This window comes from Micropterus salmoides, unplaced genomic scaffold (assembly GCF_014851395.1).
Source record: "Micropterus salmoides isolate LMB-PRFRI ecotype aquatic unplaced genomic scaffold, ASM1485139v1 Ms_hic_scaffold_22, whole genome shotgun sequence".
Taxonomy (NCBI): Eukaryota; Metazoa; Chordata; class Actinopteri; order Centrarchiformes; family Centrarchidae; genus Micropterus; species Micropterus salmoides.
The window spans coordinates 3,648,246-3,665,912 of NW_024041373.1; the positions used below are offsets into that span (position 1 = coordinate 3,648,246).

General features: G+C 43.4%; 1 protein-coding gene across 1 annotated transcript in view; it reads left to right on the plus strand.

Moving 5' to 3' along the window:
• Nucleotides 1–17,667, plus strand: part of LOC119917681 (enolase 4-like) — a 60,144-nt gene that overhangs the window by 38,544 nt on the left and 3,933 nt on the right. The window contains exons 10-11 of the mRNA XM_038738099.1: nt 2,156–2,330; nt 8,208–8,269. Coding sequence (XP_038594027.1) covers nt 2,156–2,330; nt 8,208–8,269 — 237 coding nt within the window. The remainder of the gene's footprint in view (nt 1–2,155; nt 2,331–8,207; nt 8,270–17,667) is intronic.

The following is a 17,667-nucleotide window of genomic DNA, read 5'->3' on the forward strand; positions in this document are numbered from 1 at the left end:
GTTGCAGCCTGACCTTCTGGGCCTTTTTCTGGGCCTCATCCAATGCAACCTCTGCTGCAGGACCAAACACCTCACTGGGAGCTATGGCAGCTTCCAGAACTGCAGCTCGGTCTGTATCCGCCAAACCCAACTGGCTCAGCCAAATATGCCTCCGGGCCATAATCAGCTACGCCAAGGAGTTACCAAGAACCTGACCTGAGAGCTAGCACCCTGGATCACTGTGTCCAAAACTTTAAACATCACTGGCAGGAGGTCACTCTGGTTTTTGGACTCCATGTCCCGTATCAGCCCCTCCAAGTACACTAGCAGAAGAGCATTAGTGTTTGCCAGTCTCGAGGCCATGGCTGTAGACTGATAGGCCTTCACCACCAACCCATCAGTGGTGCAGCACTTCTTATTTGACGAGCAACCCTACCGCTCGTGGACGAGGCTCCAGCTAGCAGTGCAAAAGTCTGGCCCACCCTTGTTGCGCCATCCAGGCCATGCTCTGCAGCACCATTGAGTATGCTGAGGACGGAACGGGGTGCAGTAGCCTCCCTGGGTTGGGCCCAGGACCTCTGGAGATTTTTAACAAAATTGAGGTACACCGGCAGAGCAACCTCTGCCTCTGGCTCCTGGGGTCCCGGGTCCAGTGCAGAAGTTTTCAGTGGGGAAGAGGGGGGGGGGGAAGACCAGCAAATGTTGCCGCTCGTGAGAGCAGAGCTTCATCAGAAAAATCACCACACTCAGCCATCTGGGAATCATTACCAAAGTCATCTCCCTCATCGCAAGCTTCCACCTGCCAAGAGGAGCCACAGCCAGGGTGCTGAGTTGCAGCCATGCATTCAATGGTCTTACGCATATCCTCCAACTGCCCCTGCATAAGGTCGACCCTGGGGTCACAGAACTGCTCAGCCCACTTCCGTTTTCTGGACCTCTTCATTCCTGCCAGGGAACCCGAATCTCGGGGAGCAGGGGCTTGGGCAGGTTGCACATTGCCCTCGGGGCCACTGTCCCACTCATCACTCCCTGGAGACTCCATATCCTCTGTGCAGCAGGAAAACACAATGCATCTCTCACAGAAAAAAACAAGACAACAAGACAAACACACATGCAGCAAATTATTAAGAACCAATAATAATAATAATAATGAATTGCATTTATATAGCGCTTTATCATAGATACTCAAAGCGCTTCAAAGTGAAGTTGGGGGACTCACCTCAACCACCACCAATGTGTAGCACCCACCTGGGTGATGCACGGCAGCCATTTAGCACCAGAACGCTCACCACACATCACTACACAATAAACACCTAATAAAGGGTGGCTAAAAATTGCTGCATTAAAGCAACTACACAGGAACAAAGAAATACACAGACCTCAATAAGCAAACTTTCAATCTGAATGTAATAACACTCCAACCAACAGGCGGCGATAGCACACCCAACACCTACCACCAGAGAAGAAGAGCGTTATTCAACAACAAAACACAGCAGAGAAAACTATTGCACTCCGGCAGTGCGGAGCGCTACTCTTAAACGCGTATTCACCACTTTATATACAGTCTATGGTGCTCACCACACATCCACTTACAAAGGCAGTATGTGATCACACCTGCACACGACGAGCACAAACCACTCACGGCATACCACGGGGGTGCCAAACTGTTGGCAAAAAACCACGAGGTTTAGCAAGGTAAAACAACACACACTGGTATAAGCTCTTACCGACCAGGAGGATAGAAAGAGGGAGAGTGTGTGGGTGTACGATGCACCCATAGGTGTTGTTAATTTGGTATAATGCTCCTGATCCGAGGGTTATAGTCACGTGGTTACAGCTTCACTGAATGAAATAAAAATTGTTCTTCTGGACATGCTGGCATGTGCTGTAATACGCTCTGAGTGGTCGGTAGAAAAGCACTACATAAAAGCATTCCATTTACCATGTGCAGCTTACATCAAACTTTCATGAATTCCCATTAAATACAAACTCTGTGTAAATAGAACTCCTATAGTTAGTTGGTTTGGGTTATAATTCTTCTCTGTGTACTGATGTTTATGTGTCTTTGTGAGATTGACTATGTGTTAGATTTACAGTATGTCTTTACATACATATGTATGAGCATTTTGTACACTTAAATGTGTATCCTTATTCTTGTGTGTTTGTGCTTTGTAAGGACATAGACCAGTGGGAGAAGCTGAGCAATGTTCTTGGAGACTCATGTTCACTACTCTCTGACACCACGTACAAGTCGAAGACCCCGCCCCTTCTGGGAGCCAGAGGTCACATCTTAAAACACATCCATGAGACAACAGTCAGTGATTTGATCCGCATCACATCAGAGCACCAAGGTAACAGATCCACTGAGGTGGGATAGAGAAAAAGAACCAGGATAAGTGCTAACTAAAAGAGACAGCTCAACTCAGTTGTAAGTTGGTAAAATGCTGTTCAACTCAACCTCCACAGGAGGAAGTGCAACATAGAAACAGAATTCTTTGAATTTCTGTCTCTGTTAGAAAGTATAAGAAGCATATTTGCTGTTTCAAGCTTTCAGTTTGACCAGATGTATCAGCTGATTTACCATGCCTAAACTGTTTGTAACATAGAACATCAACATGTCAACACCAGTGCTCCCCGTTTATGGAGAGAATAAAGAACAGTTGAATAGTTAATAGTGGGGGGGTGATGGTGCAATGGATAAGACACATGCCTTTGGTGTGAGAGACCCAGGTTCAGTTCCCCACTGTGACCCATCCACCAATTTGTCCCTGAGCAAGACACTTAACCCCTAGTTGCTCCAGAGGTGTGCGACCTCTGACATGTATAGCAATTGTAAGTTGCTTTGGATAAAAGTGTCAGCTAAATGAGTAAATGTAATGTAAATAAATCATGGAAAATAAAATATAATTAGTAACATCATGACATGTACATCACATTGCTTTAGATGCTTCCTTTGTCAGAGGTGTTGGAAAAGAGTTCAGTCAGGCATAGAAGTCCTTTTAAAGTCTTGCAGTATTTTACATACTATACTATATACTTCCATTCCTATAGTGTATGAACAACCAGACAGTCCATATAATATATTTAAAATAATACTTTTTTGAAAGCTTTTTTTATGTGATCTCCTGTCCCTCGCCCGGTATGCCCCAACGCCCCATTCCCTCTCCGATACCTACAATGGGTTGAGTCGCTATTACGACGGCCACGCTGTGAACAGTTGGCTGGATGAATTTTACGTGTGATCCATGTACTACTGCAGCTGGGGCCTCTCCACAGTGCCACACAACTTTCTAAATTCTTCCATCTCATGGAGAATGTTCCTCAGTCATGCCAACAATATTGACACAAATGGAAAAAAACCTTTCTCAATTCAGTTCAGTTTAGCTTTATTTGCATGAATGTTAATACAACAGTATTGTCAATGCTTAAAGGTTCAGTGTGTGTTTTAGTGATATCTAGTGGTGAGGGTTGCAAATTGCACCCCCCTCCCCTATCTATGCGAGTTGTTGCCTGAGACAGGACAAAGATGTCATCTATGAGATAGCAGAGAGTTGCCAGTCAAGAATTGAGGTTTCTTTAGATAGATATATTAAGAAATTATATTTACTTAATTATTCAGTAAAATCACATGTTTTTTTTAATATGTTACTTGTTCATTAATAAACAACAGCCACATGAAGAAATTAAGTGCTACATGATGTCTCATACTCCTGTAATACATTATTTTACAACTTGGGAGGGTTGGCTCATCTGGACTAACAAACCAAAGAAAATGAAGAGTATCTCAAAAACAAACAAAAAAAATCACATTTAGTGCATCAAGTATGACCACTGACAGATAATACAATGTAAGCCTCACTGTTTCTGCACAACAGTCCAGTATAAACCACATAATACATGAAGTTTACAAATGCATTGTCAGGTGAGGATAAAGGCTCCTCCCACTTTGCTTAATTAATTATATAAGCAATCTGCAAATCTTACCAAAATGTCTTTTTAAATTTTTTTTAAATACAACAGAAACACAAAGTAGTACTGACAGCCATAATTTCAGCTTGTGGTAAAACGGTGCAACGTTTTTAATGGGCATTTACCATGTGAAAGTAAAAATTACACATTTGTGTGCACAGTGGCAAATCAATATCCAAAAAATACCTTTTGTAAATGCAAATGCAAAAGTATTCATTATTAGTCCCTTGATAGGGACACGGCCTTGTTATATATCACCATTAGCAGTAAAAAGAAATACATGTTTTCCACCAGGGCAGTAAAATGTGAAGTTTAGCTGCTGATCTGAGCTTCCCTGCTGGTACCATTTTATTGCCAATAATATTCATCATCTGTTTGTCTCAGGAAGGTAACGGCACGTAACAAAGCCATAGCAGAGGCTGGAGAAGAACTACGTGAAATTACAATCCAACAACATATTTTTTCTACCAGCGCAGTAAAAGTTTAGCTGGCTGATATGAGCTTCCAGCTGTAAGCTACCTTCTTTTATTGCCAATTAGTGATCAGCTGATTGTCTCAGGAATGTAACAAAACCAAAACAGAGCTCTGGAGAGAGAGTAACTACATGAAACTAATCCAACAACATATTTTTTTTTACCAGGGCAGTAAAGGTTTAGCTGTCTGATCTGAGCTTCTTGCTGTAAGCTACCGTTTTATTGCCAATTACAGATCAGCTGATTGTCTCACGAATGTAACCAACAAAGCCAAATTAGAGGCTGCAGAGAGAGAGTAACTACATGAAATTAATCCATCTACATATTTTACACCAATAGAGAATAAACTAATCCAACTAACCTTACATGATGTTTCTGCCAGGGCAGTAAAAGTTTAGCTGGCTGCTGCTTCCATACTCTAAGCTAACGTTACGGCTTTAGGCTTTATTGCCAATTAACGTTACTGATCAGCTGATTTTCTCACTAATGTAACCGGCAAAGCCAACGCACAGGCTGGAGAATAAGTAGGTGACATGAAATTAATGCAACTACATATTGGCAGGGGAAACACCTCACCTCTCTCAGTGATTATAGCCAGCTTCAAGCTAAAGCTATCAAACAATAAAATCTTTCATTTGCATCTCTAAAGCCTGACAAACTTAAGTTAATTACCTGTCCAGCAGAAAACAGACAACTTCAGCACCGCTTTGAAAACATCTGTCCCACATTAAAGCCTTCCATCTGGGAAAATCCACATCCGTGATTTCTGCCGTCAGCTGTTTGTACTTGTCCAGGTCTGGCTTCATGGTATAAAGATCCACAGCTGTCGGCTCTCTCTCTTCTAATAAACCAGAAGACTAACAGAGACTGTTTATTGTTATTATTTTCTCTTCTTCTTCTATAGACACATTTAATGTAGTTACAGGCGTTGACGCTGCCGGAATTATACAAGGAGAAGAAGAACGCTGTGATGACATAACGTGCTCTGTAGGCTGTTTGTTCGTTGACGGCTATTGTAGAAACATGACAACAAAATACGGCGACCTCCATAGAAGGGGGTGCCTGTGGTTATGTAGATATAAATGTCTAGGTAATAAAAACATAACGGTAGAATGTAAGGTCTTTACACACCACTGAAAACAAATTTTTAGATATATATTGCATTTCTGTCAATAGATCCTCAGAAATATTACACACTGAACCCTTAAAGGAAAATACACTGCTCAAAAAAATAAAGGGAACACTAAAATAACACATCCTCCTGAATGAATGAAATAATCTCATTAAATACTTTCTTTACATAGCTGAATGTGCTGACAACAAAATCACACATAAATTATCAATGGAAATCAAATTTATCAACCCATGGAGGTCTGGATTTGGAGTCACACTCAAAATCAAAGTGGAAAACCACACTACAGGCCGATCCAACTTTGATGTAATGTCCTTAAAACAAGTCAAAATGAGGCTCAGTAGTGTGTGTGGCCTCCACGTGCCTGTATGACCTCCCTACAACGCCTGGGCATGCTCCTGATGAGGTGGCGGATGGTCTCCTGAGGGACCTCCTCCCAGACCTGGACTAAAGCATCCGCCAACTCCTGGACAGTCTGTGGTGCAACGTGCCGTTGTTGGATGGAGCGAGACATGATGTCCCAGATGTGCTCAATTGGATTCAGGTCTGGGGAACGGACGGGCCGGTCCATAGCATCAATGCCTTCCTCTTGCAGGAACTGCTGACACACTCCAGCCACGAGGTCTAGCATTGTGTTGCATTAGGAGGAACCCAGGGCCAACCGCACCAGCATATGGTCTCACAAGGGGTCTGAGGATCTCATCTCTGTACCTAATGGCAGTCAGGCTACCTCTGGCGAGCACATGGAGGGCTGTGCGGCCCCCCAAAGAAATGCCACCCCACACCATTACTGACCCACCGCCAAACCGGTCATGCTGGAGGATGTTGCAGGCAGCAGAGCTCCACGGCGTCTCCAGACTCTGTCACGTCTGTCACATGTGAACCTGCTTTCATCTGAAGAGCACAGGGCGCCAGTGGCGAATTTGCCAATCTCGGTGTTCTCTGGCAAACGCCAAACGTCCTGCACAGTGTTGGGCTGTAAGCACAACCCCACCTGTGAACGTCGGGCCCTCATACCACCCTCATGGAATCTGTTTCTGCCCGTTTGAACAGACACATGCACATTTGTGGCCTGCCAGAGGTCATTTTGCAGGGCTCTGGCAGTGCTCCTCCTGCTCCTCCTTGCACAAAGGCAGAGGTAGCAGTCCTGCTGCTGGATTGTTACCCTCCTACGGCCTCCTCCACGTCTCCTGATGTACTGGCCTGTCTCCTGGTAGCGCCTCCATGCTCTGGACACTATGCTGACAGACACAGCTGAACCTTCTTGCCACAGCTCGCATAGATGTGCCATCCTGGATGAGCTGCACTACCTGAGCCACTTGTGTGGGTTGTAGACTCCGTCTCATGCTACCACTAGAGTGAAAGCACCGCCAGCATTCAAAAGTGACCAAAACATCAGCCAGGAAGCATAGGAACTGAGAAGTGGTCTGTGGTCACCACCTGCAGAGCCACTCCTTTATTGGGGGTGTCTTGCTAATTGCCTATAATTTCCACCTGTTGTCTATTCCATTTGCACAACAGCATGTGAAATTGATTGTCAATCAGTGTTGCTTCCTAAGTGGACAGTTTGATTTCACAGGAGTGTGATTGACTTGAGTTACATTGTGTTGTTTAAGTGTTCCCTTTATTTTTTTGAGCAGTGTACAAAAAAACGATTAAATTCATATAGTTCATCGAATAAATAAAATAAAATAATTTCATTTCTCTATATTGATATAGAATAATATCATCTATTATCTACTATCTATCTATATCTAATATTTTTAATTTCTCTACATCTTCTTTCATTACGGCTGTGTCTCCTCGCAACGATAACAGCAGCCATCTCTGCGTAATACTTTGCCGGTTTGCACCTTCCCTTCAAACATATTAAATACAGATGCTGTTGCACTCACATGAAATTGCTTTTAGGCTTATTAGATCACATTGCGTGTAGTAAATAAATGTATTGGCATGTTACCCTCCCATTGCATATTCATTAAGGCAAAAGTAGTAAATGAACAACAGGTGCTATCTTGCACTTTTGAAAGACGTCATACTCTGTGCACACCATTAGTAGATCAGCTTACATGTTAATTTGCTGGTGATATAAAGTTTGCACACGTTTTTACACACACAAACCTTTAGTAAATCTGGCCCTTTGTCTATAAGGAGGAGCACCTTAAAATCAATTGTAAATGATACAGCAAGCCAGTGCAGAGTAGTTAAAACTGGACTAATGTGCTCTCTCCTTGTTTCCAGTTAATACCCAGGTCATATAAACAATATATACTTTCAGCTTCAGCCAGTGCTTCTCAGTAATTGAATGAATTGTCCCTTTTCTTAGGAGAACTAATCCACTTTAATAGAAATACATAAAGAACAAATCAAAAGCACCAAGGTAGGGATAGTGTAGGGAGATGCAGCTGCAAACAGTGTTGGTATGAAGTGAAAGTCAGAAGTGTCATATTAAAATGGCTGCACTGTACACTTGCATGAATATAGACTGGACTTTCCTAGCCCAGTGCTTAAGTGTGACTTCATTGCCTGAATGAACGCTACATACATATTAAAATCCCACTTCTTTTTCTTCTGTGAAACATTGCTTCTATTGTAGATTGCTATCAATGCCAATTGTGTTTATGTGTCTGTCTCTTCACCTGTTTACCTGCTAGGTTCAGTGTTCATGGGAACAACACGCAGTGAGCCCTGCAGTGATGCCTCTTTGTCAGATATAGTAAGTCTTATTCCCTTTCTTCCAGCTTGACATCATTTGTTGGATCAGATAACAGTTCTGCCTCACTTCCCCACATTCTGTTTGCTTAACAGTCTCTCAGAGTAGGAAACCTTGTTCCAAAGCAGCTGTCAGAAATTATGCCCGAATCCAGATGCAGACCAGGCGACAAAACAGCAGTTTTAACAGTATGACAAGGGCAGAGTGAATGAGCTAAGGCAGGGTGAGGATACAGGGGGTTTCCTTCCAAGCGGCAGGCGAGTGTGGGCTGGTGCTAGCTGGAGTATGGCAGGAAGAGTTGGATCTCCTAGTGGCTCTAGGGGTTTTGGACTGGGAGTCAGGCTGAGCATGTTGAACAGGCAATCTGGAGACAGGAAGACAATCAATCAATCAATCAATCAACATTTATTTATATAGCACTTGACAGCAACCAACAGGTGTCCAAAGTGCTTTACATAAACCAAGAATAAACAGCACAGCATTCAATAAAAGACAAGAAAAAAACATGAAGCATAGAAAACAGTAAGCCTAAAGTTACCTAAAATCATCAGAAGAAGAGGGAAGTTGTTGCACCACTCTAAAAGCCATTCTAAATAAATAAGTTTTGATTTAAAATGTGCTTGTTCCAGAGTTTTGGGCCGGCAACAACGAAAGCCCGATCGCCCCACTGTTTGTACCTCAACCTCAGGACTTCTAAAGCCCGTGAGACAGCTGATTTTGCCCACCTAAAGTTAAAAGCTTGGACAAATACGACAAATCCGGGACTAGGCCATTTACGGCTTTGAAAACAAACAATAAAATCTTGAAATCGATTCTAAAACGCACAGGAAGCCAGTGTAGTGTAAATAGAGCGGGAGTGATGTGGGAGCATGAATAGCCTTTTGTAGATCGTGCCTGTTAAGAAAAGGCTTTACTTTAGCCAGGAGACGAAGTTGGAAGAAGCTCATTCTGACAACATTGCTAATCTGCTTGTCAAATTTCATGCTGCAATCGAATGTCACACCCAAATTTCAAGTCAAAGCTCCCAGACTTAAAGCTGGATTGTTTGACATGCATTTAGTAGTGAGGATAATACACTCAGTTTTATCTTCATTCAGATTAAGAAAGTTCCGAGAGGGCCACAACTTAATATCATTAATGCCATTAAGCAGGCAGTTTAGTGCAACACTGTCATTAGGTTTCATAGGCAGATAAATTTGCAGGTCATCTGCATAATAATGAAATGACAGGTTGTGCTTGTCTATTATAGCCCCTAACAGCAAAATATATAAAGAGAACAGAATGGGGCCAAGAGTTGAACCCTGGGGCACCCCGCAATAGAGAGGAGCAGATGATGAGGAGAAATCACCCAATGAAACTCCTATTTGTCAATAGGAGCTAAACCATTTAAGTGCGGAGCCTTGAATGCCTACAAAATGCTCAAGGCGTGCGGGAAGGACTGCATGATCCATGGTATCAAAAGCTGCTGTCAGGTCCAAAAGCACTAATACAGTAGGATCCCCAGCATCTACAGACAAGGCAATATCATTGTGAATGCTTAGCAGTGCCGACTCAGTGCTATGACGCGATCTAAAACCAGATTGCAATTTTTCACAGAGTTCTGTTGTAGAAAGACTTGTAACTGTTTAAAAACAACTTTTTTCCAGCAATTCCTAAAGAAAGGCAGATGTGAGACTGGTCTAAAATTGGACAACACATTGGGGTCAAGATTAGGCTTTTTAAGTAGTGGCCTAACCACAGCATGTTTAAAAGCATCTTGGACAGAGCCAGAACTGAGACAAAAGTTAAAAAAGGTAAGTAGACTCGACCCAATGGTGCTAAAAACCTCCTTCACCATCCTGGCGGGAATAATGTCTAAAGCACAGTTGGTAGGTTTCATGTGGCGTACGACCTCAGTGAGCAACGACAGATAAACGGGCTTAAATTCCTCAAACACAGCAGAATGCACAGGAGCAGCAGGTACAAACACACTGGCGTTTTGCCTGACTGATGCTACTTTATCAATAAAATAACAGAGAAACTTCTCACACATACTAGTTGAAACCTGTCAAAGCAGAGGTGCATGGATTCACGATAGAGTTTATAGTGTTGAATAACACCCTAGGTTCATGGCAGCTGTTAGCTATGGCAGATGAGAGATAGTTCATCTTCACCACCTTTACAGCCTTCTGATACTCTACAAGACTATCCCTTAATAAAACCAGAGAAACTTGTAACTTGTCCTTCTTCCACCTACGTTTCAGCTTGTCTGCAGCGTTGCCTTTAGGTTTAGGTTTAGGCTTTAGGTTTAATAGACTTAAACCGATGAGGGGCAATAGAGTCTAGGATTTCAGCACTTGTAGAATAGAATGCAGAGAGAATGTTATCTGGGGAAGATGGAGAAACCAGACCATTCTTGGCATAAAACTGAGAGCCCAAGAACATCGAAGCAAACTCTCCAGCTGAAGAGGGGGTGATACAGCGACACCTAGAGACTGAAGACACAGGAGGAACACTGATCTCAAATCTAATGGGGAAGTGATGTGAGATACCAGATTCTGATATTTTTGTGACTGAAAACGAAAGTCCAAGAGAGATGATGAGATCCAAGGTGTGGCCAAGATTATGTGTTGGCCTATTCACACATTGATTAAGGCCAAAAGAGTTCAACAGAGACAGGTATTAATATAAGCAAACAGGTTGCTTGACAAAACAGGCGCAGAGCTAGACGTTGAGGCTTTACCTACGGCTCACAATTTAACAATCTGTCAGGGAATGGATGTCTGGCTTCTCCTAAAGTGGTAGGGATGGCTCATCAGGAACAGGTGTGTGATTGCCAGCAGGTGCAGTTTGCGCCAACCCAGACAAAAGGAGAGAAGAGACAAAGAGACCAAACAAAAACACATCAAGCATGCTTCACTCACCCAAAGGGAAAAAATAAATCAAACACATTCACTCAGTCTCAAGTCTCTTAGGTGCAGGAGTCATGACAGGACCCCCGCCCACCCCCGACGGGCCTATGAAAGTCTCTGATAAGAGAGGCATCCAGAATCTGCCGCAAGGGAACCCAGCTCCTTTCCTCAGGACCATAGCCTTCCTGTTCGACAAGATATTAGAACCATTGAATCTTATAAGCGCTGAGTTCATCAATCTTCCGCGGAGGAGGAGGGTGAGGAACCAACGGACTGGTGGAAACAGGCTTGAGGCATGAGACACGGAACGAAGGATGGACCCGGAGGGAGCGAGGCAGTTTGAGTGGGACCACCGTGGGGTTGATAACTCTAACCACTTCAAACGGATCAATGAATCTGGGTGACCGCTTCCTGGAGTCTGTTTTAAGGGGTAAGTCACTAGTGGAAAGCCAAACCCTATCTCCCACAACGTAGTTGGGTGCTGGGGTGCGGTGGTGGTTGGCGTAACATTGGTAATGTCCCGAGGCCTTGAGAAAAGCAGAAGGGGTCCGAAGCCAGATCAGGCAGCAACTGCGGATGTGGGCCTGGACTGAGGGCATAGGAATGTCCTTCTCCTGAGATGGAAAAGGGGGAGGGGGGGGCACCCTCTCACCATCTGAAGGGGGCAGTCCAGAAATGAAATCCAATGCCAGGTGTGACCAGGGGCACAAAGGAACAGGCAGGGGTCGTAGCAGGACGGAACCGGGTTGGCTTGATACCTTATTCTAGGCACATACAGAGCAGAGACAAAAGATTTGATGTATGCCAACATTGACCAGATACACAAAATAACATTTCCCCAACATGTTTTTGAGAACATCATTGACTAAACACCTGCGATGGACTGACGACCTGTCCAGGGTGTACTCCACCTTTCGTCCGATGACAGCCGGGATTGGCTCCAGCCCCGTGCGACCCTTTACGCAGGACAAGCGTTTGACGATGGATGGATGGATGGATTGACTAAACACTTGAATACTGCGAAAGGGCATCACTAGGTACTCAAAATGTCCAGCAGGTAGTTAAAGGTAGTCTTCTATTCATCGCCCCCCCAATACGTACCAGATGATAGGCATTTGAGGTCCAACAGATTGGAAACAGATTGGGGCAAGGCAGACTTCAAACAGGCGAGGCAATTAGTACTCCAACTAGTGATATTAGCTGAGGTCCAGCCAATACTTATTTTTAACCAACCCCGCCCAGGGATGGCCCAAGATCACAGGAACAAAGGTGAGTCAATAACCTTGGCTGGGGTTGGAGGCTGGAGGTCTGGCTGATCTGTCCCTCCCCGGAGAGCGGGTGGTATGGCTAATGAGATCAGATCATCCAGGTTCGGGGTACAAAATGAGTTTATCCTTAATAAATTCTGATAATCCCTGAGAGAAAGCTGCCTGCAGTGCTTCATTGTTCCAGTCACAATTAGCCACTAAGGTGCAAAACTCAATTGCATATTGTGCTACACTGTGTGCCGAAGAACCATGAGTCTCTTAGAAGCATCTTTACCTTGAATGGGATGATCAAAAATCTTATGCATCTCAGTAGTGAATGCGGCATCCAGATCAGTTGGAGTGATTTGAGCAGGACTGGCTGTGTCAGATGTTGGTGGAGCGGCTGGGGCTGGGGCTGCTGAGGCGGGTTGCAGATCGGCTACACCCCTTGTTAAGTGCCGCGGTGCTCACCAAGCACATGTCCTGCGAAGTTACTGCATGTTTTACGACATCCAAATCCACTGGGTTCATCCTGGTCAGGAATTATGCCTGAACCCAGATGCAGACCAGGAGATAAATCAGTAGTTTATTGAGAACGGCAGAGTGAGTGAGCAAAGGCAGCGTGAGGACATTAAGGGTTTCCTTCCAAGCGGCAGGCGAGTGTGGGCTGGGACTGGCGTGGCTGGCTGGAGAGTGGCAGGAAAGGTTGGATCATTGGTTGGATGTTTTATTAAGCAAACAGGTTGCTTAACAAAACAGGTGCAGAGCTAGATGTTAAAGCTTAACCTACAGCTCACGACTTAACAATCAGACAGGGAATGGATGTCTGGCTTTTTCTTAAGAAGTGGTAGGGATGGCTGATCAGGAACAGGCATGTGATACCAGCAGGTGCAGCTTGCCCCAACCCAGAAAGCCGACACCCAGGACTCCATAAGTTGAGGGAAGGGAAGAGAGAAGAGACAAACAGACCTAATAAAAACACACAGAGCATGCTTCATTCACCCAAAGGGAAAAAATAAATCAAAACACACTCACTCAGTCTCAGACTCAGGTGTCAGGTTAAGGTGTCATGACAGCAGCAGTCATCTGCAGTAGTGATGTCTTCCATAAGGGCCCGTGTCCACCAAAGCGATTTTGCCAGCTGAAAATGCCAGCCCCTGCTGGGCGTTGAGGCGCAGCGTTTTTTATGACTGCTTTGGTTGCTATGATACATAAAATCCGAGGAAGTGATGTTGCAAGTAGTTCTACCTAACTTTACTGGATGTAAAAATGTCAACACAGAGTAGAGTACTATCTCTGGCCCTTGCTCTGTATGAAGAGAAGGCTGAAGCAGGTAGAGAGAGAGAGGACGGACTTGCTGGATGTCTGTTCGGCGAGTACCACCGTTTGATCCAAGAGCTGAGGTTGGACGAAGTAAGTAATAGTAACCATTGCTATGGTGTGCTGTTTGTCCCGCCCCTCCTGCACTGTGATTGGACAACTGAGAAAAAAGTGACAGTGATGAGTGCAGCGTTTTTCCCATAGTTGAACATTTTCAACAACATAGAATGAAGCTAACCATCCGCTGCAGCAGGCAGCTGTTTTAAGCAAAACACTCTAAAAACCCACAACACTACTTGCCCAGTACCAAACAGCAAGCAGACCCAGTTATAGACTAGCTGGTGAACATAATGGAGCATTTGAAAGCTACAAAACCAGATATTTCCCTTAGAAGTTAAATATTCTACATTCATCGGCCAAGAGGCTTCTTCAGTTCTAACAGATTGGCAGGGAGTCCGGATACAACTTGCTTCATTAGTGTTCCTAGCTGTTGTAAGTGTAGTTGACTGTGAGTTCATGAACCAGTACGTGTAGGTACTGGAGAACATGATGGGAAGTCATGGAATAAAGGGGTAAGAATTCTAAATCTTACAAAGAATACTGTAGTATATGTATTATTTAACAACTGGGAACGTATTCTGTTAATAATCTTAAGCAATGTTAGTTCCCCCCTTGTTGCTTGCTGTCTTGTTTCCGACCCCACTGCTATTGTAGCCACCAGAACTTTGTGATACTACTTCATATTTATACAGACTGGACAAAACAGGACATACCTTGGAGAAAAGTAAGAAAAGGTTGAACTACCTGGTAAATTCAGAAAATCTGTTACTTGATTCCAGCTATTGTTGTACTTTAGTATGAAAGTTAGCGTAGCTTAGCTGAATACAAGCATTTTTAAAGTTGTAAGCTTGTAATCTTGCTGACACCCCTGACAAAGCATAACTTAATATGTTTAATGAATCAGCATCATAATGTAGTTATTTTAGCATCAGTTTGATATGTTTATTGCAACTAAATCACAGCAAAATATTTGTTTTGGGTTCATACAGCTGTAGTAATGGTGGTTGGGTTTTTTTGTAGAGTTGCTCCGGTCAGGATATTTTGGGCTGACTACCAATCACCGATTACAGATCACTGGGTCTATTTGAAGCCTTTTATTTATCATGTAGCATTATATAGTACTGCATATTTATTTAATTAGTCCTAAAAACAATGCATTAAGTATTAAAATGAACAGATGATAAAGTATCATGAATTGACAACTGTTTATTTTATTACCAGGAAACATGGGCAACAAATTACACTCCTTCTGTCTTAGAGACTTAAACCATAGCAGCCTGGTTACTGCGAACATCTTGTAGCTTAACAAATATAGCTTTCCTCTGGAATAAACTACAAAAACATAACAGATTGCATCGTTATAAATTTACTTCAACTATAAAAACTGCAACAAAAAAGGCCGTAGCCAAAGTATTTAAGAGATAAAGGAGCACAGGCATCATGAGTCGTTGATAAAATCTGAAGTAGCTGCTTTTTGTTCTGGAAAGCTCAGGCAGGTGCTGTGGGCTTTAGGGGGTAGAGAGAGGAGCAGAGAGAGGAGCAGAGAGAGGGAGAGTGGGCTACAGAGAGGAGCCATAACTGACATCAATGAGATTTGAAAATTAAATTTAAATAAATAAAAGTACAATGTTAATTCCATTTTATACTGTTAGTATATTGTTAATATTACTTAGAGTTACTATATTCATTATAATTTCATATAGTTTCTCACTAGTACAGGCTAGGCCTAATATTATTTCAGTGGGTTGTTTTCATCTATTAAATTTGTGTGCAAGAAGCACAGTCTACATCTTTTACATAGGCCTACTGCCACTGGCTTTACCAGAGGAGAGACACTCTGAGAACGTAAACATACGTGAGAATCCTGGGGAAAACGGGAGGGTTGACATGAGAGGAGTAGAGAGAGGAGTGGGGTAATGTGCGGCTACATCCACACTACTACGTTTTTTAAACAGTTTTATAACGAATACCATCTTCTCCGTCCACAGCAGTGTTTTAGCTGCGTATCAGAGTTGTTCTCACACACATCTAGTGGCCGTGCACGTGCCGGTGTAAACATGAAGTAGACTACTCCGCAGTTGCAGAAGATTTGGCGAAAGAAGAAAGTAATACAGACGAATAACCACACCAGGTATTTTTTTGTATTGACCGACAACGAAGTGGAACTGTTACTGAAAGTAACACGGGAGTACAAGCTGTGGCGGCGGAAATAGACTGGAAGTCGTTGCAATGTAAATATGGCGACGTGCACAGCAAAAGTGTTATTTACACAGTACAAAATATTTTAATAAAAATACCGAAATTAAAACTATAAATATCAGTAGCACTGTATTTTTGCTTTGCATGACTGATAAGACCGAATCAGAAAGCCAAATGTGATTGTCTGTGTCATTATTTATAAAGTCCTCCGTTTTTTCCCATGGGGTCAGCAGCGTTTTCAAACAAACATCTTCGGATTCGCAGTTTTAATCTGGAGGGGAGGCGGAAACGTAGCGGAAACGTAGCAAAAGTCTTCGTTTAAAAAAGTGTTTTAGCTGCATATTAGAATTGATCTCTGTCTATATTAAAATGACTGAAAACGCACATCAAGTGGCCATTCACGTACACTGGGCATGCACGTGCCAGTGTAAACAGGAACAATATTCTCTCCTCCATTGTCAAAAATTGGTATTTTGGTCTGGATGGGAGATGCAAACATAACAAAAATTCTGCGTTTTTAAACGAAAACATAGTAGTGTAGATGTAGCCTCAGACAGATCACCAACTGTAAACTTAAAGCCCCCCTCCAGTGTATTTTGACATATCTATGATATTTCATGTTTTTTCTGAGTCATTTCCTTACAATGTTGATTACCCACATAGTTTGCCAAATATTTTCATGCCTCGTTAAAAAACTGTCACACCGTCACGCCTCGTTAAGTCAGAGCATCAAACCGATAAACATCGTTGTGAGCTAGCTAACCAATTTATCATGTCATTTACTTAGAACAGTAGGTATGTCTCTCTGTGTCTGATTGTTGGTTTGTCTTTCTAGTTTAGTGAGCTAAGTTAACTAAGTTGTAGTTACCAGGTGTAGTTAGCTAGCATATTTATTGCAGAAAGTTAGAAATCAGAGGGTCTTAATTTTATTTTTTAGTTTCCTCCTCTTGGTTTAGTGTGCTGTTCATTTTCATTATGGCATTTGTGCGTGCGGTGTTGGAGGACAGATGACAGAAAACGTGTCACACTTTCACCTGCCACCGTCTTATGTTCAGTCTGCAACATGCATTTTACTGAGGGCCGTTTTACCAATGCATCGGCGGAGGCACCCCCCACCCCCGCGGTAAAGTAAGCGCACCATAAAACGTAGTGGGAGTTAGCATGTGCAGTGCGTGACAGGACCATCGACGTGGGCTTTAAAGCCCCCCACTCTCGCCTGGCCAACGAGCTGAACCAGTTCTGCTGTTGCTTCGAGAGTCAATTAGTCAGTCCTAACACCATGCTCTGTCACCCCAACGATCAGCCCCTGCACCAGCTCCTCGTCAATAGGCCATTCAGAAAGCAGAACCCCCACAAAGCAGCTGGGCCTGACTCTGTCCTCCCATCCACCCTGAAGAACTGTGCAGATCAGCTATCTCCAGTGTTCATGGACATCTTTAACACCTCACTGGAGACATGCCATGTGCCCAAAAAACAAGGATCACAGGACTTATTGACCACAGACCGGTCGCTGAGACCTCTATTTTAATGCAACCTTTTGATGAAAACCATCACAGACCCACTCCTGGACCCCCTGCAATTCACTTACTGAGGCAACAGGTCTGTAGACGAAGCAGTAAACATGGCCCTTCAATTCATCCTCCAGCACCTGGACTCCTCAGGAACCTACTTCTGAGGATCCTGT